Source organism: Ranitomeya variabilis, chromosome 5, assembly GCF_051348905.1.
Source record: "Ranitomeya variabilis isolate aRanVar5 chromosome 5, aRanVar5.hap1, whole genome shotgun sequence".
NCBI classification, from domain to species: domain Eukaryota; kingdom Metazoa; phylum Chordata; class Amphibia; order Anura; family Dendrobatidae; genus Ranitomeya; species Ranitomeya variabilis.
In genome coordinates this window covers 326,328,897-326,352,299 of record NC_135236.1, presented here as the reverse complement: position 1 = coordinate 326,352,299, position 23,403 = coordinate 326,328,897, and the positions used below count along the sequence as shown (strand labels likewise).

The 23,403-nt window shown below is 39.9% G+C and overlaps 1 protein-coding gene across 1 annotated transcript in view; it reads right to left on the bottom strand.

The window, feature by feature from the left end:
* HGF (hepatocyte growth factor) overlaps nt 1–23,403 on the bottom strand; it is a 238,720-nt gene that overhangs the window by 103,460 nt on the left and 111,857 nt on the right. The window contains exons 7-8 of the mRNA XM_077264676.1: nt 20,974–21,092; nt 6,759–6,924 (exon numbers count right to left, since the gene is read on the bottom strand). Of these exons, the coding sequence (XP_077120791.1) occupies nt 6,759–6,924; nt 20,974–21,092 (285 nt within the window). The remainder of the gene's footprint in view (nt 1–6,758; nt 6,925–20,973; nt 21,093–23,403) is intronic.

Below are 23,403 nucleotides of genomic sequence, written 5' to 3'. Positions count from 1 at the left end.
GCAAATGTGAACGCAGCCTTACATAGTCACCTTTTAATCTGGAGAACGTATCCCATTTGTTCACACATATCACCCTATTATGCCAACGATCTACACAATTATCTAGAAACATTTGGCTTTAGTCCATAGTGTTTATCCCAACATTCAGGTTTTCACAACCCCACATTAGTATGTTCTAGGCATCCACATAATATTAAAGATCATCTTGAGCTCCAAATGGTAAGGAACTTCACCTCTGTAAGTTACTTTTTTCTCTTTGATTTATTATAGCCTTTGCTACATTCGCCTCATCTTGTGCATCAGCACTGATAGCAACTGCTATCCGAGAGTCACCTTTATGCTGGATACAGGCATGACCTTAATGTCTTTGGCCTTCGTATTATGTTTCTTCTATTTTGCGTTCCTGCTCTCAATACCCTTTAATTTTCCATTTTCACTATTTTTACTATGGCTGTACTCTCACTGGGTTTTTAATGATACCAACTACATTTATCTCCATTATTTTAACTAACTGGGCACCGTGTATTCTGCCACAAACTAGGCACAACCAGTAAACATGACCAGTGCGCTTATACAGTTAATCCTTCTGTGCACACATGACTTGCATTGTTGTATTAATGCTGTTGAGATTATTGTTACCTTTATGTTCTATGTGTCTGTTCTGCGTGGGATACAAATATGTTTTCTATTTTATTTTTTAAATGTTTTTCATTATTAATCCTCTACAACATCTTCTGCCAACTATTGTTATTATTTACTGTGTTTTCTTGTAATGTATTTCTCTGTTTCTATGTCTTCCTTTGATATACTACCATACGTATGTTTTCTCCCCTTTTTGCTTTCATTATATTTATATGATGCTCCCTTGTGTATTAGACTGATGTTTCTAACCAATGATGGCAAATAGTCTAATTGTACAATGGCTTCACTTGCATTCCTGTATTACTCCTCCTGGCAATACCTAATTGTGATCCTTAAGATACGTTAAGCTGACTATGTCCTGCTGGATATAATTTTTTTGTACTATTTTGCACTGTATATATTATTGTATAGCATACTTGTTTTTCCCCTATTTTTCCTTTCCACATAACAAACAAATAATGAAGACCCAGGATAGGTTGACACCTCCTAGATTTGCTACCTTGTGTCTTGAAACCCCTCATGTTTTGATGTGCTGATTTCACTATAAAGACAAATCGTCTGATCCCTGCCACTCACACTGAAATTCCCCCATTGTATTCATGCATGCACATGATCATGGCCCACATCAAGCCATCATGATGTTGTGACCTTGAAAGAACATGTGCAGTACTGTCAAGGGCCTCATCAGAGCCTAAAGTCCTGAAGGGTCAGTGATTTCTGTGCCTGGGTCAAAAAATACAATGGGGTTTGAACGAGTGACAGTGAGGAGCAGAAGGGTCAAAGAAATTACCAGAATACGGCATAAAAATTTTTTTTTACATTTTGATGGCCCTTTATGATGAAAAAATGGCAGCAAGTCGCCTTCATTTTGTTGAAACCTTGCAGATGCAAATTACAAAAAATCCACATTAGGGCAAATGAAAATTTAATTCCACTTAAATTTATTCAGTCATATCTACTCTTCTACACAGACAGCAAACCTGAACATCACTGAGCCTCTCTGTTTTATATTTCCACCAATAAAAGTACTATGTTATGTGTTCAATCTGTGGTTTTGGCTCCACATACAATATTGCTCAATGTTGTGCAATATATCTTCCACAGCCAATACTCATTAAGCATCACAATTTTAAGCACACTAATAATAATATCATGGCTTTATCATACTCAAAGGACTCAATTTCATATTTCTGTATTCAAATAATTACATTATATTAGAGTAATTTACTGGACAAAAATAGTGAGGGTTTACACTTTCAAACCACAAGTCCATAAAAATGTAATGATCAGCATATACCACAAAAAGAATAAAATACCCAGCAAAAGTATCCAGTGAACAAAAGTAAAGATAATGAAAAATGTAGTAACACATAGAAATGAGTGAACAGTGGGCAATGTAATGTATTTATTTATTTAAATCTTTAGTCATTTCACAGGTATTTGAAACTAATGAGTGGTCTGACTTTTGAAGCTTGGCTTCAAAAGTAGAATCTCATTGACTGCCTAAAAATTTATTAAATGGAAAAGTGTACATTAAACACTCAGCAGTGCTAAATACAGTTGGGTAGATCATTTGAAACTTGAATTAGTAAGCTTCACTGAATTTCCACCCAAAATTTCATCTCTCACCATAATAAAAAGCCTATACTTGACCCAAAATTACGTGTATAACACTCTGAGGTCTCATATGTGTGCATTAAACTGTTTTGAGCTCTGTAATGTAGACATGGCTTTATTAATGTCCAAACTGGTAATGGGAAGTCAGATGGTAACCAATGGTGACTAATAGCGTATCACGTATATCACAATGCAAAACAAGCTGCAAGCTATATAATTACTTCTAACCTCGCTGAGCAATGTACTCAAGTGTTCTAATTGAACACTTTGAAAATGCAGATGAAGTTACCTAGTAATTTCAAACAAGAGCCATGTAGAATTTACTGGGTACTAGAGGAAAGTATATTAGACTATGATAATAATTCTAATGGGAAATATGTTTTCTTTTTCTTTTACTTTATTGATTAATTATTTGAAGCTTATTCCGCCAAAAATCCTTGTGTTCTACAAAAATAAAACTCTACATGTCTGTACGCTATTCTTTAATTTTATTATTATTTATTTATGTAGCACCATTAATTCCATGGTGCTGTACATGAGAAGGGGTTACATCAAAATACAAAAATACAAATATCACTTACCGTAAACAAACTAACAATGACAGACTGATACTGTTGGAAGAGGACCCTGCCCTTGCAGGCTTACATTCTACAGGATTATGGGGAAAAAGACAGTAGGTCGGGGGTTGCAGTAGCTCTGATGGTGTTGAGGTGGCCATGTGGTCATTACAGGTTGTAAGCTTTCTTGAAGAGGTGGTTTTACTTTAATAACATTTCTGTTTAACAACCAGGGCTATTTCAGTTTTTGATTTTCTGTTTTATGCTCCACTTCTTCCCATAGCCATAACTTTTTTACTTTTTGGTCAATATGGCCATTCGAGGGCTTGTTTTTTGCGGGACAACTTGTACTTTTGAATGACACCATTGGTTTTAATATATCTTTTACTGAAAAATGGGAAAAAAATTCCTAGTGTGGTGAAATTGCAAAGAAGTGCAATTCCACAGTTGGTTTTTTACATTTTTTTTTACCATATTCACTAAATGCTAAAACTGATCTGCCATTATGATTCTCCAGGTCGTTACAAATTCACAGACACCAAACATGTATAAGTTCTTTTTTATTTAAGCAGTGGAAAACAAATTCCAAAATTTGTTTTAAAAAAAGCTCAATTTTCCAAGACCTCTAGCATCTCCATTTTTCATGATCTGGGGCTGGGTGAAGGCTTATGTTTTGCTCGCTGAGCTGGTGTTTTTATTGATACCATTTTGGTGTAGATACAATCTTTTGGTCGCCTGTTATTGCATTTTAATTGCAATATAGAGGCGACCAAAAGACGCAATTCTGAAGATCAGAATTTTTTTCTATTCATGCCGTTTAGCTATCAGGTTAATTTTTTTTATATTGATAAATTGGGCAATTCTGAAAGCGGTGATACCAAAAATATGTGTATATTTTAAATTTTTTTTACATTTTGCATGATTCAAGAGTCTCCATGGGAGACTAGAAGCTGCAATACTTTGATCGCTTCTGCTACATACAGGCAATGATCAGATCACATGTGTGTAGCAGAAATGCTCACTTGCTATGAGTGCCGACCACCAGGCAGTGCTCATAGCAGTCTGGCAATGGCAACCATAGAGGTCTGCGGTAGACTTCTGGTTGTAATGCCGACCTATCGGTGACACGCGATCATGTAACAGGGTGACCAAAGGGCAGGATTAACAATGTGCTTCCGGTAAATGCGAGTTAAATGTCGCTGTCAGAGATTGAAAGTGACATTTAACTAGTTAACAGCCTTGGGTGCATCGCGATTCCACCCACGGCTGTTGGGGGCATATGTCAGCTGTATAGATCAGCTGTCATATGCCTGGAAAGGTGCGGGCTCAGCGCCGGAGCCCACACCAAACAGGGGTAGTCTGACATGGGCATACTATTATACCCAACGTCGGAAAGGGGTTAAAGTGAACCTGACAGTTGATTCATGCTGCCCAATCTGCAGACAGTATGTATCAGGCACTGGCTGTAAGAACTCAGCCAGGTATGGCTGAGATCATACAGCCAGTGCCTGATGCATGCTGCCTGTGAATTGCACAGCTTGTATCAGCTGTCTTATTTGCCTTAACCTATTTGTATCAGTATATAAGTAGTGATGGGTGAACCCCTGGATGTTCGGGTCTAGCAGGTTCGGCCAAACAGTTAAAAAATGTTCAAATTGGGTACTAGAACAGTACTCGGACCCTCTTCAGATGAATGGGAGTGCAAACATCCATTGTTTGCCATGCTGTCATCTGCATATAGTCGCAGCAAACACCGCCTCTGATGGGTGTTAGGATCATTATGGCTGGTCAGAGAGCTGCAGTTCCCACACTGTCAGATTACAGAGTGAGCCAGCAGTGACCGGAGATAAATATTTATCAGCCGGTGTCTGCGCTATAAATAAATAAATTAATTTAAAAAATGATGTAGGGTCTTTCTTTTTTTGATAACCATCATTTCAAAACTGACATCTGTGATCTGCAATTGTCAACTGTCAGCTTTATCATGGCTGGTTATCAAGAATATAAGGGTCCTCACGCTGTTTTTTTAAAAAAAATTATTTAAATTAATAATTTTAAAAACTGATGTGGGGTCCCCCCATTTTTGACAACCAGCCAAGCTACAGCAGACAGCTGGGGGGTGGTATTCTCAGGAAGGTAAGGGGCCATGAAAATTGGCCCTCCAATCCAAAAAGTAGCGCCCTAAAGCCACCCAAAAAAGGTCCATCTATTAGACGCGCCAATACCGGCGCTTTTCCCACTTGCTCTATGTCAGTGGCAAGTGGGGTTCATATTTGTGGGGTTGATGTCACCTTTGTATTTTCAGGTGCAATCAAACCCAGCAGGTACTAATGAAGAGGCGTCTATATGACGCCTCTACATTACTAACCCCATACTCACATTATCAGTAAAAAACTCCCAGAATAAAGTCTTTTATTACACATTTTACAAATTTTTACTGTGAGAAATTTCTTCCTATGAACTCACTGAGCTCAGTGCTGCACTGTAAGACTTTTTCTCATCGTGCTTGCGGTGATCTCACCACAGTTCATCGACCCGGCTCACACTGAAGTGAGCTGGGAACACAGACTCAGTGACGTGCGGTGTCCTTGTGGACATCGTCGCTATTCACTGCCTCTGTGCTCGCAGCAGCTCATTCTCCTGTGGTTTATGCCTGGATGGTCACATCTTGACATCGTCCAGGTTGCATACCAATTATTGCATATATGGATTGCAACATGGGACAAAATGTTGGACAGGTGAGGAATACTGTTTTTGTTATTCTTGTTTTTTTACCGGAGACCAGAACTTCAATGAAACGGGTGTTAGGTGAGTATTTTTGTTTATTATTTTATGTTTTTACAGGGGAACAGGGCTTCAATGGAATGGGTGTAAGGTGAGTATAACTGTGTTTGTTATTTTTAAATAAATGTGAGAAATGGTGTGTATTTTTATTTTAAATATGGACTTTATTCTGTGTGTTTTTTACTGCCAATATGAGTATGGGGTTAGTAATGGATACATGTCTTATAACCACCTCAACATTACTAACTGCTGGGCTTGATGTCACCTGAAAACACAAAGGTGACATCAACCCCACAAATCATAACCCCATTTGCCACCATCACAGAGCAAGTGGGAAGAGCTAGGCAAAGGGCCAGAATTGGTACATCGAAAAGATGCTCCTTTTCTGGGGAGGCAGCAGGCTGCTGTTTTTAGGCTGGGGGCGAATATCCATGACCCTTTAGCAGCCTGAGAATACCAGCCCCAAGCTGTCTGCTGTAGCTTGGCTGGTTATCAAAAGTGGGGGTGCCCTATTCTGTTTTTTTAAATTATTTATTTAAATCATGAAAATAATGGCATGGGGATTGATCTATTCTTTATAATCAGCCTTGATAAAGCTGACAGCTGACGGTTGCAGCCTGCAGCTGTCAGTTTTGCCATGCTGGTTATCAAAAATAGAAAGACCCCACATCATTTTTAAAAATTTACTTATAGAGCAGGCACTGACTGATGAATACTCCCATCAGCCATGCCTCCTCTCGCTGTTATTAGAGGCAGCAGGCATAGGCTGATGGGAGGATTACTCCATCAGATAACGCCTCTGTGACTGGAGGTAAACTTTTTACTGCCAGTCACAGCTGCTGGGGCTCTGACTGGTGATAATAATCTTATTGCAGGTCAGAGCCGTGGATGTTTCTTGCGCTGTCATGCAGATGTTAATGAGGGTAACACTCGATGTTCAGGGTTCTGAAACTGAACAGGAACACGGACTTTCTGGAGAAGTCCATGCTCAGGGTCTGTGCCCAAACAGTACAAACTTTACTGTTCGGGTTCGCCCATCACTAATCACAATCTACTTCTAATGAAAATTCACAATAGAGTGCTATTGGGGAAAAGATGCAGTGCTAATTTACATTGGCTATATATTTATACATCTAGTAGTCTAAATAATTTTCTTACTTGCATTTGTAGTTTTCTGGAGTAAAATTATGCTGATGTGGAAACTGGGAGTCCCACCGCTGACAGACAATCCCATTGTATGTTGTTTTCGCAGTTCCTCGATAGCCTTTTCCTTGACTCTTTACACAATCTGTTGTAATATTAGTGGGATCGATGATACTGTGTGCTGAAATATAACAACATAATTACAAGGTTATTTTACCTCTCTTTGTTTAATTAAACTAGGCTCATTATTGTTATTGAGGGCAGGAGACTTATTTTCTCACTTTGTAATAGAATGGGAAACCATAGCACATTAAGATGATCCATAATCTGTGTTGTTAGAGGCACTGAAATCTCTATTAATTCTACTTCATTCCCAGGTCACAACCAGACCTTTCTTATAAATCAAAATAAAGCCCCAATGCTATTAACACTAATGATGCAAGAGCTCTAGACCAAAAAAGCACAATAGTGTTTTACCTGGTTTAAAATTGTTTAATTTTAAAAAGAGTCTGCTAACCTGATAAGCTTTGAAGGAATAGATATAAAGCTGCTGCAGATCCACAGGTCGTCCGAGCGATTCAATGGATATAGCAAAACTTTGTGGATTTTCCGCGTGCTGTTGTTTGGTAATAAGATCCGGGATACACAGACTGGAAATAATACAGTTTTCAAAGTCAACAAATTTCTTATTACGAAATAACCACATAAGGTTTTATCATGAGGAAGAAGTGTGTCAACTTCGAAACACATCGATAATAAAATCGCATTCTTTACAGTCTGTGTATCCTGGATCTTATTACCACCCAAAGCAGCATGGAAAATCCCCAAATTTTTCCAGTATCCATTAAAATTAATGGGCATCTATGTCCATATCCAGGACATAAACATCTGGCATAAACACTGACATTGTGAGCCATGATTTTTTAAAATGTTTTATGATATTTGTTTTGGCAATCTTATTCTTAGGGATGTCAGATTATTTTTACAGCATGTTTATTTACTGGATATTACGTAAAATTATTTTCTGGAAAACAGTATTGGCCAAGAAATGTATAATATTAGAACACTGAAGGCTTTGTTCACATGAGTAATTATCCATTGCGTCCATCATCATATTTTCAGGAATTATCCAGAAGATATACGCAGATGTGTCCACTCTCAATTTTCTATGAATAGTCAATTTTCTCACATGTTTTACATTGTCACAATGTTGGAGCTAAACAGGGACAATTTCTGGAATATACAGTACAAATACATGATAATGAATACCCTACTACATAGCCTTTAGTGAATAATCTAACAAATGTACTCATCCCTCACATTTTTGTAAATATTTTATTATATCTTTTTATGCGACAACACTGATATGACATTTTGATACAATGTAAAGTAGTCAGTGTACAGCTTGTATAACAGTGTATATTTGGTGTTCCCGCTAAATAACTCAACACACAGCCATTAGTGTCTAAGCCACTGGCAAATAAAGTGAGTGCACCCCTAAGTGAAAATGCCCAAATTGTGCCCAATTATCCATTTTATCTCCACACTGTCCTGTGACTCCTTAGTGCTACAAGGTCTCAGGTGTGAATGGTTTAGGTTTCTACACCCGCTATTATTTTTCTGCCTTGATCTATATTGTCACAATATGCTAATAAAACCCTTGACAGACTGTGACTCACATCACAATCCACTGGGAGACTGCAAATAGCCACAAAGGTCCACATTCATCCAGACATTTTTGCCATTTTTTTTAAATGTTGCAAAATGTTTGCACAACTCACAGGTGCGGAAACATTTTGCAATTTTTTGTCATTTTTAATCCAGATGCTGCCAGGTCTGACGACTTTTCAAAAATTATAAAGCACAGGCAGGATGAAGCATTGCCAAGGGCACCCAAAAATGTCATCATAACTTGTGCACAAACATAGTATAAATTACAACAGAAATGGAGAGTCCATCCCTGACTGGACTACATTTCTGACGGTAGCATATGGAAGTTGAAAGAGGCACCAAATTCATTAGGACGCATATAAATCTTTATGGAATTTGGCACATCTTACACAAGAGCACGATACAACAAGACTAATGAATCAAGGCCAAATTGTATGAGCATGTGATATGAAATCATTAATTTCTTTTCAAGGCAAAACAACTTGTGCCATTCATAAAGAGGACAGGGAACATCAGTAAATCCTGTATCTATAATAATATATAATCTATTATTTGACTAGTGGGGTCATATGGTTATAAACTAGTGGCTTACAGAAGACTACAGGAAAAACTTGTTTGTCATCATTGCTAATGAAATGACAAGATATTTTCAGATATACTATTTTGTCTCCTGGCTACTTGCATAAAAAATGATAAACAAGAAAGTATTGTGGGTGTGAGGGTGCAATACTTCTGCAAGCAACCATCCAAGAAGCCTCCAAATGTAGAAAAAAATAGATTGGAAGCAACACTCCAATGGAAATCAATGAAAAAACTGGACTTTATTCACACAGATACAGTACATGTGACGTTTCAGCTCCTTATTTAAAGCCTTTCTAAAGCATGTATTATTTTGTCTCTTGCCTATTCACAGAAAAAAAGTGTTTACAATGTGAAGTATTCACTCCCTTTTCATTTTGCTTCACAACCTTGGAATTTCACTGCTTTTTGGAGGGTTTGCATCAGTTAATTTAAAGAACAGGCCTATAACTGTGAAATTAGGTTTTCTTTTTATTTGTGAAGCAAAACTGATTCAGCTCCTTTAATATTAATTGTTTCTTTGATTTTCAACTGGATTAAGGTCTGGGCTTTGACGAGGCCACTTCAAAACATTTACATTTCCCCTTAAACCACTGGAGTGGTGCTGGGACAGTAAGCTTTGGGTCATTGCCTTGTTGGAAGGTGGACCTCCTTTCTAGTCTCAAATTACTGACAGACTGAATCAGGTTGTGCTCAAGAATATTGCTGTATTTCACACATCCATCTTCTCCTCAACTTGGACCATTTTCACTGTCCCTGCTGCCAAAAAATATCCCCACAACATGAAGCTGCCACCACCATGTTTCACTGTAGGAGCGGTGTTCTTGAGGGCTGAGCTGTGTTGGTTTGGTGTCAGACATAACATTTACCTTCGTGGCCAAAAAGTTACATTTTGGACTCATCTGAACACAGCACTTTCCGCCATACATTTGGGGAGTCTCCTACATGTCTTTTGGCAAACTCAATAAGAGCCTTACAATTCTTGTCTGTAAGTAAAGGCTTTATTCTGCCCACTTTTCCATAAAGGCCACCTCTATGGATTGTACAGCTTATTGTGGTCCTATGGACAGATATTCCAGTCTCTGCTTGGGAACTCTGCAGTTACTTCAGGATTACCTTTGGTCTCTGTGCTGTCTCTTTGATTAATTCCATCCTTCCCAGGCTGAGAGTTTTCGTGGGTGGCCCTTGGCAGGTTTGTTGTAGTAAAACATACCATAAGGAAAAAGCCTTACCAAAACCTGTCAAATAACAAATGCACTAGCAGGATGCAGCAGGCCCCCACTAATAAAGCCTCATTAGTGTGCATTTTTTCTACTAGGCAGCCAACCCCTCCTTAATCTGGTAGGTGTGTGGATGGCTGTTTCTTTCAGTAGTTTCCATCTGTGTTGCCCCTGCCTTTATTATTTGGGGGCTGTGTTAGTGTTGGTGGATCGCACTAAGCATAAATTAAGATAAAGTGCCATCGCAACCCGGGGTCCACCGTGCAGAGATGGAAAACTGCAGCTAATAGAAACAATGACGTAACAACACAATGAGCAATAGTTAGCTCGCACTGAGTTAAATGTCATTCAGTGTATAGCACACAAGGCTGTGTCAATCACACACAGCAACAAAAAAGATGCTCTGCAATAGATCTATGTCACTCGCACACAGTAACAGAGCAGGTATGGTGCTAAACATGAACCCTGCTAACTTCACAGGAGAACGCTACCCTCACTGGGGCAAGGGAACAGGTAACGGACACAAACACAGAGTGTGCACACACAAGAACTCCTCTCCGGAGGTGCCGGAATTCTAAAAGCTTTACACCTGCCCTGAATTCACTTAAACTCCTCTCTGGAGGTGCCGGAATTCTAAAGGATATACGCCTGCCCTGAACACATGCAGACAAGTCCACACTATCGTTAAGTTCCACACACTCATAAAACATAAGTGATCTCAGCACGCCAATGCATGCTCCATGAAACCTTTTATATGTTCCTGCTCAAGTCCAGTCAGACAAGACCTTGCTCGTGGACCAATCCAGAGCTGCCACGTCACCCGAGCAGCTGAATACTGACCACCAATGGGAGGTCACCACCTCACAAGCATGCTCAGTAGGGTGATTTCTGGACTTAGCCTCTGGAACGCCTGCTCGCCACTGCCTATTGCTAGTTACTATAGCTTTGGCTGGAGAGCCAGCACTAACCAAGTGAACAGCATGACTCTGGGCAAGACACTGAGACTGATGTAATTGCTGAGCAGCTCCCACTGTAGCTGAAGCAGAATGGGAGACCACAGAGGCAGACAAGGTTTGGGATCTACCCCGTGCAGTGGGAGAATCCCAGCACCTAACAGGCAGATGCATTCTGCTAGTGCATTTGACAGGTTTTGGTAAGGCTTTTTCCTTATGGTATGTTTTTCTCAGTTTTTCCATGTATGAGGACCCTTAATGTTTTGTTACGATCTTATCTATTTTTGCCAAAATATCAACAAATACCTCATTTAATGTATTTATCATATGCATAATTTTTTTCACCTTTTATTGCACTTTTTAGCATTTTTTGCAGGATGCAGCCAGGCCCCTTATTGTTGGATTGGTGTACTAGGGCATCTGTCCCTGTTGGGTGCATGTATATAGTGCTGGGCCGCCTGCCTGATAATACTAAGGGTATCATTAATAGGCTGTTAGCCGGACACTTTGCATCGCACATATCTATATGACTGGCGTTCTTTTCAAGCCACATTAGTGTACATTTTTTCTACAAGGAAAAAACTTAAAAATTGAGCTTGGTTTCAGTTGGTATACATGCAACTAGTGTTGAGCATTCCGATACCGCAAGTATCAGGTATCGGCCGATATTTGCTGTATCGGAATTCCGATACCGAGATCCTATACTTTTATGGTATTGGGAATCGGAATCGGAAGTTCCCAGTGTATGGTTCCCAGGGTCTGAAGGAGAGGAAACTCTCCTTCAGGCCCTGGGATCCATATCCATGTAAAAAATAAAGAATTAAAATAAAAAATAGGGATATACTCACCCTCTGACGCGCCCTGGTATTAACCGGCAGCCTTCTTTGCTTAAAATGCGCGCGTTTACTGCCTTCCGTGACGTCACGGCTTCTGATTGGTCGCGTGCCGCCCATGTGACCGCGACGCGACCAATCACAACAAGCCGTGATGTAATTTTCAGGTCCTGAATGCCGAATTCACATATAACACAACACATAAATGCATGTTCACATTGGCCATAAAACATACAAAACCTACATAAACCAAAATGAGCAAAAACTGCTGTAACTAAATAAGTAAAAAGCAAAAGTGCATTTAAATAACACAGAGTTCTTAGTAACACTGTTTTGATCAAAAATATCATAAAAGCCATCCCACCTCAACAAGGTGACTCTGATCGGGAAGGTCCTACGCTGTCTAATATTAAAAATCTTACCATATGTCAAAGTTGACCTCAGTGTGTGAATAAGAGCAGACAAATGGACTGGTCCCAACCAGTGGACACCAGTCTGGGAAGCCGTTAAGTGTAATTTCTAGCTCAGGAAAGGAAGGACACACCTCAGCTTGCACAGACCATCCCAATCAGAGTCACCTTGTCGAAGTGGGATGGCTTTTAAGCTATTTTTGATCAAAAACAGTATTACTAAGAACTCTGTGTTATTTTGATGCACTTTTGCTTTTTACTTATTTAGTTACAGCAGGGTTTTTGCTTATTTTGTTTTTTTGCAGATTTTGTATTTTTTCTACTAGGCATCCACCCCCTCCATAATCTGGTAGGTGTGTGGGTGGCTGTTTCTATCAGTAGTTTGCACCTGTGCTGCCCCTGCCTTTATTAGTGGGGGCCTGCTGCGTCCTCCTAGTGCATTTGTCATTTGTCAGGTTTTGGTAAGGTTTTTTCCTTATGGTATCTTTTTCTCAATTTTTCCAGGTTTGTTGTAGTATCATGTTTTTTCCATTTGATGACAATGGATTTGATGGGGCTCCGGAAGATGAATAAAGATTGGGATATTTGTTTATAACCCAACCCTGACTTGTACTTCTCAACAACTTTGTTCCCGGTTTGTTTGGAGCTCTCCTTGGTCTTCATGGTGTTGTTTGGTTAGTGTTGCCTCTTGCGTAATGTAGTTGCAGCCTCTGTGGCCTTTCAGAAAAGATGTATATACTGACAGACCATCGGATTACAAAGATATTGAAACATAGGTTGTAATATAACAAGATAGGTAAAAAATCAGATGGGTTAATAGTTTCACAAGTAATTTAGGGGTTACTGCTCCATATATAGACAGTATACAGTATATATATGTATAAATATATACACACATATATAGGTATGCAGTATAAATACATGAAAAGCTTACTGATACAGAGCTTGCACATAAAAATCATATGACCATCAAATGTTCAAATATAATTTTATCTCAAAATAAAAAGAGCTCAAAAGTTCGAAGGTTTTTTCCACTTTAAACTTTTCATTTTTTAAAAAGAGTCTCCAAAAGATAAGCAAATAAGCTGTTCTCTGGGAGTTTAGGTGCTGGAACTTCCAATGATTGAGTAAATGTAGGAAGGTGAGGGATCAAGTGTTCATTTCTACTGCAGTGCCACATAAGGAAAAATTAAGCTTTACACGGGTTCTTGTAAAATGAATGGGTGTCTCTGTGATAAAGTACATAGAAGTGCTGGTTCTTCCAGCGTAAGCAGTCTCCGTTGTAAGATACAGCTCACACAATGACTCCTAGTGCACATGCTAGCTAAAAATGAACTGTATATTATGGCATATGTTCATTGTTCATACATTTCATTCCCATTCTCATAGCCATGATAAATGGCTGATTACAGCATGGCAGACAAAAAATAGTGTTTCAGTGATTTCTGCCTGATAATACATTTACTGTTTCATGTTCAAAATGTTTAACCCCTTTCTGCCATTGGACGTACTATTCCGTCCATGTGGGGAGGGCCCTAATTCCCAAGGACGGAATAGTACGTCCAGCGCGATCGGCCGCGCTCACGGGAGGAGCGCGGCCGATTGCGGCCGGGTGTCAGCTGCCTATCGCAGCTGACATCCGGCACTATGTGCCAGGAGCGGTCACGGACCGCCCCGGCACATTAACCCCCGGCACACCGCGATCAAACATGATTGTGGTGTGCCGGCGGTACAGGGAAGCATCGCGCAGGGAGGGGGCTCCCTGCAGGCTTCCCTGAGACCACCGGAGCAACGCGATGTGATCGCGTTGCTGCGAGGGTCTCTTACCGCCTCCTCGCTGCAGATGCCCGGATCCAGGATGGCCGCGGCATCCGGGTCCTGCAGGGAGGGAGGTGGCTTACCAAGTGCCTGCTCAGAGCAGGCGCTTGGTAAGCCTGCAATGCTGTAAGTCAGATCGGTGTTCTGACAGAGTGCTGTGCAAACTGTCAGATCAGCGATCTGTGATGTCCCCCCCGGGACAAAGTAAAAAAGTAAAAAAAAAAAAAATTCACATGTGCAAAAAAAAATAAAAAAATAAAAAATAAATTCCTAAATAAAGAAAAAAAAAATTATTCCCATAAATACATTTATCTAAATTAAAAAAAAAAATCAAACAATAAAAGTACACATATTTAGTATCGCCGCGTCCGTAACGACCCCACCTATAAAACTATATCACTAGTTAACCCCTTCAGTGAACACCGTAAAAAAAAAAAAAAAACGAGGCAAAAAACAACGCTTTATTCTCATACCGCCAAACAAAAAGTGGAATAACACGCGATCAAAAAGACGGATAAAAATGAACATGGTACCGCTGAAAACGTCATCTTGTCCCTCAAAAAAAGGAGCCGCCATACAGCATCATCAGCAAAAAGACAAAAAAGTTATAGTCCTCAGAATAAAGCGATGCAAAAATAATTATTTTTTTCTATAAAATAGTTTTTATCGTATAAAAGCGCCAAAACATAAAAAAATGATATAAATGAGGTATCGCTGTAATCGTACTGACCCGAAGAATAAAACTGCTTTAGAAATTTTACCAAACGCAGAACGGTATAAACGCCTCCCCCAAAAGAAATTCATGAATATCTGGTTTTTGGTCATTCTGCCTCACAAAAATTGGAATAAAAAGCGATCAAAAAATCTCCCATGCCGAACATGTTACCAATAAAAATGTCAACTCGTCCCGCAAAAAACAAGACCTCACATGACTCTGTGGACTCAAATATGGAAAAATTATAGCTCTCAAAATGTGGTAACGCAAAAAATATTTTTTGGAATAAAAAGCGTCTTTCAGTGTGTGACGGCGGCCAATCATAAAAATCCGCTAAAAAAAACGCTATAAAAGTAAATCAAACCCCCCTTCATCACCCCCTTAGTTAGGGAAAAATTAAAAAATTTAAACAATGTATTTATTTCAATTTTCCCATTAGGGTTAGCGTTAGGGCTAGGGTTAGGGCTAGGGTTAGGGTGGGGGCTAGGGTTAAGGCTACAGTTAGGGTTGGGGCTAAAGTTAGGGTTAGGTTTGGGGCTAAAGTTAGGGTTAGGGTTTGGATTACATTTACAGTTGGGAATAGGGTTGGGATTAGGGTTAGGGGTGTGTCAGGGTTAGGGGTGTGGTTTGGGTTACCGTTGGGATTAGGGTTAGGGGTGTGTTTGGATTAGGGTTTCAGTTATAATTGGGGGGTTTCCACTGTTTAGGCACATCAGGGGCTCTCCAAACGCAACATGGCGTCCGATCTCAATTCCAGCCAATTTTGCGTTGAAAAAGTAAAACAGTGCTCCTTCTCTTCCGAGCTCTCCTGTGCACCCAAACAGGGGTTTACCCCAACATATGGGATATCAGCGTACTCAGGACACATTGGAAAACAAGTTTTGGGGTCCAATTTCTCCTGTTACCCCTGGGAAAATACAAAACTGGGGGCTAAAAAATAATTTTTGTGGAAAAAAAATATTTTTTATTTTCACGGCTCTGCGTTATAAACTGTAGTGAAACACTTGGGGGTTCAAAGCTCTCACAACACATCTAGATGAGTTCCTTAGGGGGTCTACTTTCCAAAATGGAGTCACTTGTGGGGGGTTTCTACTGTTTAGGTACATTAGCGGCTCTGCAAATGCAATGTGACGCCTGCAGACCATTCCATCTAAGTCTGCATTCCATTGCAACTTTTGGGGTCCAATTTCTCCTGTTACCCTCGGGAAAATACAAAACTGGGGGCTAAAAAATAATTTTTGTGGGAAAAAATTTTTGTTTTATTTTTACGGCTTTGCATTATAAACTTCTGTGAAGCACTTGGTGGGTGAAAGTGCTCACCACACATCTAGATAAGTTCCTTAGGGGGTCTACTTTCCAAAATGGTGTCACTTGTGGGGGGGTTTCAATGTTTAGGCACATCAGTGGCTCTCCAAACGCAACATGGCGTCCCATCTCAATTCCTGTCAATGTTGCATTGTAAAGTCAAACGGCGCTCCTTCCCTTCCGAGATCTCCCATGCGCCCAAACAGTTTTTTACCCCTACATATGGGGTATCAGCGTACTCAGGACAAATTGTACAACAACTTTTGTTGTCCAATTTCTTCTCTTACCCTTTGGAAAATAAAAAATTGGGGGCGAAAAGATAATTTTTGTGAAAAAATATGATTTTTTATTTTTACGGTTCTGCATTATAAACTTAGGTGAAGCACTTGGTGGGTCAAAGTGCTCACCACACCTCTAGATAAGTTCCTTAGGGGGTCTACTTTCCAAAATGGTGTCACTTGTGGGGGGTTTCAATGTTTAGGCACATCAGGGGCTCTCCAAACGCAACATGGCGTCCCATCTCAATTCCAGTCAATTTTGCATTGAAAAGTCAAATGGCGCTCCTTCGCTTCCGAGCTCTGTCATGTGCCCAAACAGTGGTTTACCCCCACATATTGGGTATCGGCGTACTCATGACAAATTGTACAACATCTTTTGGGGTCCATTTTCTCCTGTTACCCTTGGTAAAATAAAACAAATTGGAGCTGAAGTAAATTTTTTGTGAAAAAAGTTAAATGTTCATTTTTATTTAAACATTCCAAAAATTCCTGTGAAACACCTGAAGGGTTAATAAACTTCTTGAATGTGGTTTGGAGCACCTTGAGGGGTGCAGTTTTTAGAATGGTGTCACACTTGGGTATTTTCTATCATATAGACCCCTCAAAATGACTTCAAATGAGATGTGGTCCCTAAAAAAAAATGGTGTTGTAAAAATGAGAAATTGCTGGTCAACTTTTAACCCTTATAACTCCCTAACAAAAAAACATTTTGGTTCCAAAATTGTGCTGATGTAAAGTCGACATGTGGGAAATGTTACTTATTAAGTATTTTGTGTGACATATCTCTGTGATTTAAGGGCATAAAAATTCAAAGTTGGAAAATTGCAAAATTCTCAAAATTTTTGCCAAATTTCCGTTTTTTTCACAAATAAACGCAGGTAATATCAAAGAAATTTTACCACTATCATGAAGTACAATATGTCACGAGAAAACAATGTCAGAATCACCAGAATCCGTTGAAGCGTTCCAGAGTTATAACCTCATAAAGGGACAGTGGTCAGAATTGTAAAAATTGGCCTGGTCATTAACGTGTAAACCACCCTTGGAGGTGAAGGGGTTAATATTATAATACTTTATTTTCTTTTTAATTGTCATTATAAAATTCTACTCATTTGTGACTGTCAACAGTAGAGGGCACTTATGTAACTATACCATCTTCAGGATGGTTCAAATTTGTCATGATGATGAAGAAACTGCAGACGTTTGATTTCATAAGGACCAAGGCTTAGAATAATAAGCAACTTTGGGGAGGTATGCGATTTTATTAATTTTCTTACTTAAGCTTTTTTGCACCTTTTAATACTTTTAATATAAAAGATATACCATATGTGACTTTATCCTTTGGTCTCATGCAATGGTCCTCCACAGCCACTCATAAAAATTGACATAAATTAGATCTCATGAAATGCCTTTTTCCCTATGTAACCTTATAAACCCACCTCTCCCTTTATCTGACTATCATATACTTACATTCTCATCCCTGTTCTTACCACTCAGCTCCAGCATTTATCTCAACATGAAGAAATCTTTCACAGCTAGGCATTTATGCACTTTCCAACTCTCTTCTACCAATGCCCAACATATAATCCCACCATGACAAAGGCACAATCACCGTTTTGTGCTGTGTCACAATCGCTTCATCTGAAATCTATCTCTCTGGCCCAGATGTCACATCCATGCTGCCCAGAAGAGTACCTATCAGCCATTGCCTCCTTATTCTCATCACACTTTCTAATACTTTATAACTGAACACATACTATTTCCTTCATCTCACATAACCCCCATATCAGACCTATCCATCACAGTAAATTACATCATGTTTCCTCGTGTATCACAAGCCTGATGCCTCGGTGTAATGCTTGACTGTGCCATGTCCTTTAAACCACACATCTAAATCTTACCACCTCTTGTCATGTCAAATTCTTAAACACATTAAACATTTCCAGAGTCAATGGTTAATACATGCCCTAATCATCTCACCACCCAAGTACTGCAATAACCTTTTATTTGCCCCCCAACTAACACTCTTGCACTCTTCTGGTCTATCATTAATTCTGCTGCCCAATTAATCCACTTCACTCCTTGCTACTCTGTCTCTGCCCTTGACCAACCCTTGGCTTCCAATTGCCAAATTAATTCAGTTTAAAATATTAATTATGGCACTCAAGGCTGTCCATAATCTGTGTACCCCATACATCTCTGAACTAATCTCCAGATACCTCCCAACATGTAAGCTCTGAACTTCACAAGATCTCCTTCTTTCCTCTGCTCTTCTTTCCTCTGTATTTCTCACACAATTGTTTTCAAGATTTTTGCCTAGCACCCTCCATGAACAGAAACCAATTACCTTAAGAAATCAGATTGTCTTCTACATTTTAAACCTTCAGAAGCAATCCAACTCTTCAGAAAAGCCAAGAATTGCTATAACCCTTCTGCCACCTCACTACTACTGATGCTGCTGCAACCTTCCCGACCTACAATCTCTAACCCTATTACCCTGCATATTGTCCATGAGGGCAGAGGCCTGTCCCCCTCTGTACCATTCTGCCACTGTTAGTTGTTTTATTGTATTTGTATTTTATAAGTATTATATTTTGTAAATCCTCTTCACATTTACAGCACCATGGAATTAAAGGGAACCTGTAACGTCCCCCATGTTCTCCAACCCAGAAGCATTCGTGTATGTATTACTATATTACTAAAAAGGGCCTAACCAGCTGTCATGGTTTGCCTAGCTTGTGGGTAAAGGTGGGTTTAGGGTTAATCTGGACGGAGTTTTCCTTCAGCTCCTAGCACTCCTGAGTTAGACCATGCCCCCAGAAGTTATGTGCTTCAGGTCCTGTTTGTCTGAAGCACACATCTTCACCGCTACTGCCCTGCTCCACAGGTATCTTTGGGCACAGTTTGTTTACCCAGAACACGCGCACTGGCTCAGTTAGCAAGTGCAGTGCGGTGTTCCTGACACCAGCCCTTAATAATGTTATTCATTTAAATCCATGATTAAAAAAAGTATTAATAACCTAAGTTTTTCTTATGCTAATTAGGCCTTTGATTAGTGGATGGGACAGTTGTTTCCCCAGACTAGTCAGCCCTCTTTACATGTTATCATGCCCCTGCTGGCACGTTAACATGATTTGCAAAAGTCACCATAATCGCCCTGCTCCCTGAAAATTTTGCAACTCTTTATAGCAGTGTCATTGCGCATCTGAAGTGAGGTGCATGCTACCTGGATTCAGAGGCCAATGCGCAGGAATAAAAGTGCAGAAAATGTACGTGAGCCGTCTTCTGCACTTCAGACCATGCACAAGCCGGGAAGCGTACACCTGGCCCCAGAGGCACAATGATGTACCTGAAGAAAGCGGAGCACATGTTTAAGATTTGCAGATAGCTGGTGATGACCTTGGCTCTTACAAATCATGTTAACACACCCACAGGGCATGATAACTCGCAAAGAGGGCAGATTAAGGTACCTTCACACTCAGCAACTTTACAACGAGAACGACAATGATCCGTGACGTTGCAGCGTCCTGGTTAGCGATCTCGTTGTGTTTGACATGCAGCAGCGATCTGGATCCCGCTGTGATATCGCTGGTCAGAGCTAGAAGTCCAGAACTTTATTTGGTCCTCAGGTCGGCGTGTATCGTCGTGTTTGACAGCAAAAGCAACGATGCCAGCAATGTTTTACATGGAGCTAACGACCTGTGAGAACGATAAGTGAGTCACCGTTACGTCACAGGATCGCTCCTGCATCATTCTGGAGCTGCTGTGTTTGACGTCTCTATAGCGACCTAAACAGCGACGCTGCAGCGATCGGCTCGTTGTCTATATCGCTGCAGCATCGCTAAGTGCGACGGTACCTTTAGTCTCTAGAAACAAACATCCATTGACTAGTCAAAGGTCTAATTAGCATAGGAAAAGCAGAGGTTATAAAAACTTTTTTAAACATTGATTTAAGTGAATAATATTATAAAGGGATCATTAAGCAGGGAACTTAGTAATACATATGTAAATGCTGCTGGGTTGGAGGGCATGGGGGACCTGACAGGTTCCCTTTAGTTGTGCTTTAATATAAATAAACTAATAATAATAATAATAATAATAATAATAAATAATAATACAAAACTTTGAGTAATATAACTTAAAGGCTACAGTCACAAAGTCACAAATTAAAAAATATATGCCACATGGGCAATTAAAACAAAGATTTATAATCATATATAGTTTTTTTTTATAGTTCATTATTCATATACTTCATTTTCATGTGATAGTAATGGTATGACTATAATCTCTATTCAAAAGTATTTATATTTCATTTTTCTGGAAGTAAATATGTTTAAACTGTATTTTTCCACATAAATTTAAACTGAGCTTTTCAGTATATTGGCAGTCTGGTATGCTAATAAAGATAAAGTAAGCCACACAGTAGGATATATTTGGTTACTACTTACCACAGGGTTTAATTGCACAGAACTCCCATGGGGTGTCAGGGTCAAGCGTGTAACACCATGGTCTCGCCTTGCCATCAGGGTTGCGACAGTAATTATCATTCAGACCCTTGTTAGGATATCTGGAAAGGCAGTTAAAAAGAAAAAAAAGAACACTTATGTGTCATCCAAGGAGTCTGACAGACTCAGATCACCTTTCATTCTTAAAGCACCCAATTAGGTGTGGGTTTCATAAACACAGCATGGCATTTCAACTCATTAGGGAAGCTGATGATAACAGGAGGAAAGCCCATCCTTTCAACTGGTAATGAGATTTGTGATGTTCTGCTTGTTACTTGGGCTTTAGGAGGATTAAGGTCATTATTTCTTCTATTATCTTTCTTCTTGTTAAAATCATCGCAATCATGCATTAAAATATTGGAATCAAAGGTCAATGCCATATGGAGCAACAGATTCAACATCATGATGGTGTACAAGACCTGTTTTAGAATACACATTCACTCTTCAAACATAAAGAAATTATGTAGATTTGTATTTAGGAATACTAAAGAAATTGGTTGTGATATCTGGTATTTGTTTTCATTTCAGAGTTTTTCTATAGTTTGGGAGTTCTAGAAGACTGTTCTAAGAAATGGAACACAAATAATATTGAGATGGTCAGAATTACCCCTTAGCAAAAAAAAAAAAAAAAGTTTATTGCTAAATGTCCGTATGATGGCCCACTCTTATCAGTTGTGAACTGTAGGGAAACCAGGTTGTAAATGTTTAATTTTTCTGCAGCACCATGACTGGTGAAGTTAATGAATACACAGTGCTCATTCAAATGAGTGGGGTATCTATTAGACCACTTCCAAACCTGTATTGAAGATCCAAAATGTTAAAGAAGGGTAAGCTATTTGTCATGCAGCTGGCGCAGTGGGGAGATGACTGTCAGAGAAGGCCAAACTCCCCAGAGAAAAGGTAGAGATGGTTTAATACTTTCTCTGCCTTCCTGATCTCTGCATGCAGAGTGCTAACGAAACACAGTGATCATATATTAGGTAAGCTTGTCAGTGCTTCCTCCTCCAGATCTAGCCATGTTATTGTTGGGTATAGGGAGCAGCAGGAGCTGCTGGATTCCAGGAGACCCAGTCAGTTCTGTTATGCAGCCAGGAGCCTGAATTTCCTCTGTGACTGGGGCCAATTTATCAGGGGAATATACATAATATTATATAATATTATGTATATGAATATTTATGCATATAAATATTTACCTTATTTTTCGGAGTATAAGACACACTTTTTTCCCCAAAATTTGAGAGGAAAATGATGGTGCGTCTTATAAGGCGGATATACCTTACGAGCCACGGTGGAACAGGGTCCCAGGGTCGCTGCTGGAGGAGGCAAGAGTGGAGCATTTCTGCAGGCTGCAGTCTGGTATGAGGGGGTGTTCGGATGTGCGGCGCATCATTGCGGGTGATCGGTGCTGCGGGAGCTCTTCCGACATTTTGTGAAAGCCCAGATCCCCTGCACTTACATGGTTTACTATGCGGTGGACTCTGGGAAAATGGCTGCAGGGGGCAGCTCATGTGTGCTGAGATCTCATCTCCCCAGGTCTTGGTGCCGAGATCTCCATCCGCGCATGCGCCGCCCCCAGCAGCCATTTTCACAGAGTCCACCACATAGTAAACCATGTAAGTGGTTTCATAAACTGTCGGCAGAGCACTCGCAGCACTGAACACCTGCAGTGGCATGCCGCACATCCAAACACCCCCTCATCCCAGACTGCGGCCTGCAGCAATGCTCCACTCTTGCTTCCTCCAGCAGCGACCCTGGGACCCTGCTTCTCCACAGCCACCACCCCTGGTAAGCATTAATATTCATGCATTATAAGAAGCACCACCATTTTATTAAAAAAAAAATGTTTTTTTCCTCAAAATTTGGGGTGCGTCTTATAATCCGGTGCATCTTATAATCTGCAAAATACGGTATATATTATGTAAGCATGTATCAAAATTTCAACATGCCCCTTCAAGAGGGTTTTTAAGACCTTATGAAGGGACTCAGTGTGTAATGAATGAAACAAATAAATGGAAAGCCAAGAAAAAATAAATAAATAAAATGCTACTATAACCTATTAGCTCCGCCCTGTTAAAGAAATGTTTAGAATCAAAATGATATCTTTGGAAAGGAGAATGCAATGGAAAATGTTTTTTAGCAGTTGTTTGTGGTCATAAAAACATTAACAAAAATTGAAACATAGACTTATATATGTTAGGTGTCGAGTTCCTGCCTCTGCACAGGGGGAATCTCGAACCATCTCCGTTGCGGTCTCCCATTCTTCTCCAGCCGCAGTGGAGTCAGCTCAACGGAGACGTCGGTCCCAGCGTCTGGCTCAGGCTGATACTCTGCGCTTGGCTGCTGCTACTCTTCCAGGTTCAGCTGTTGCAGCCA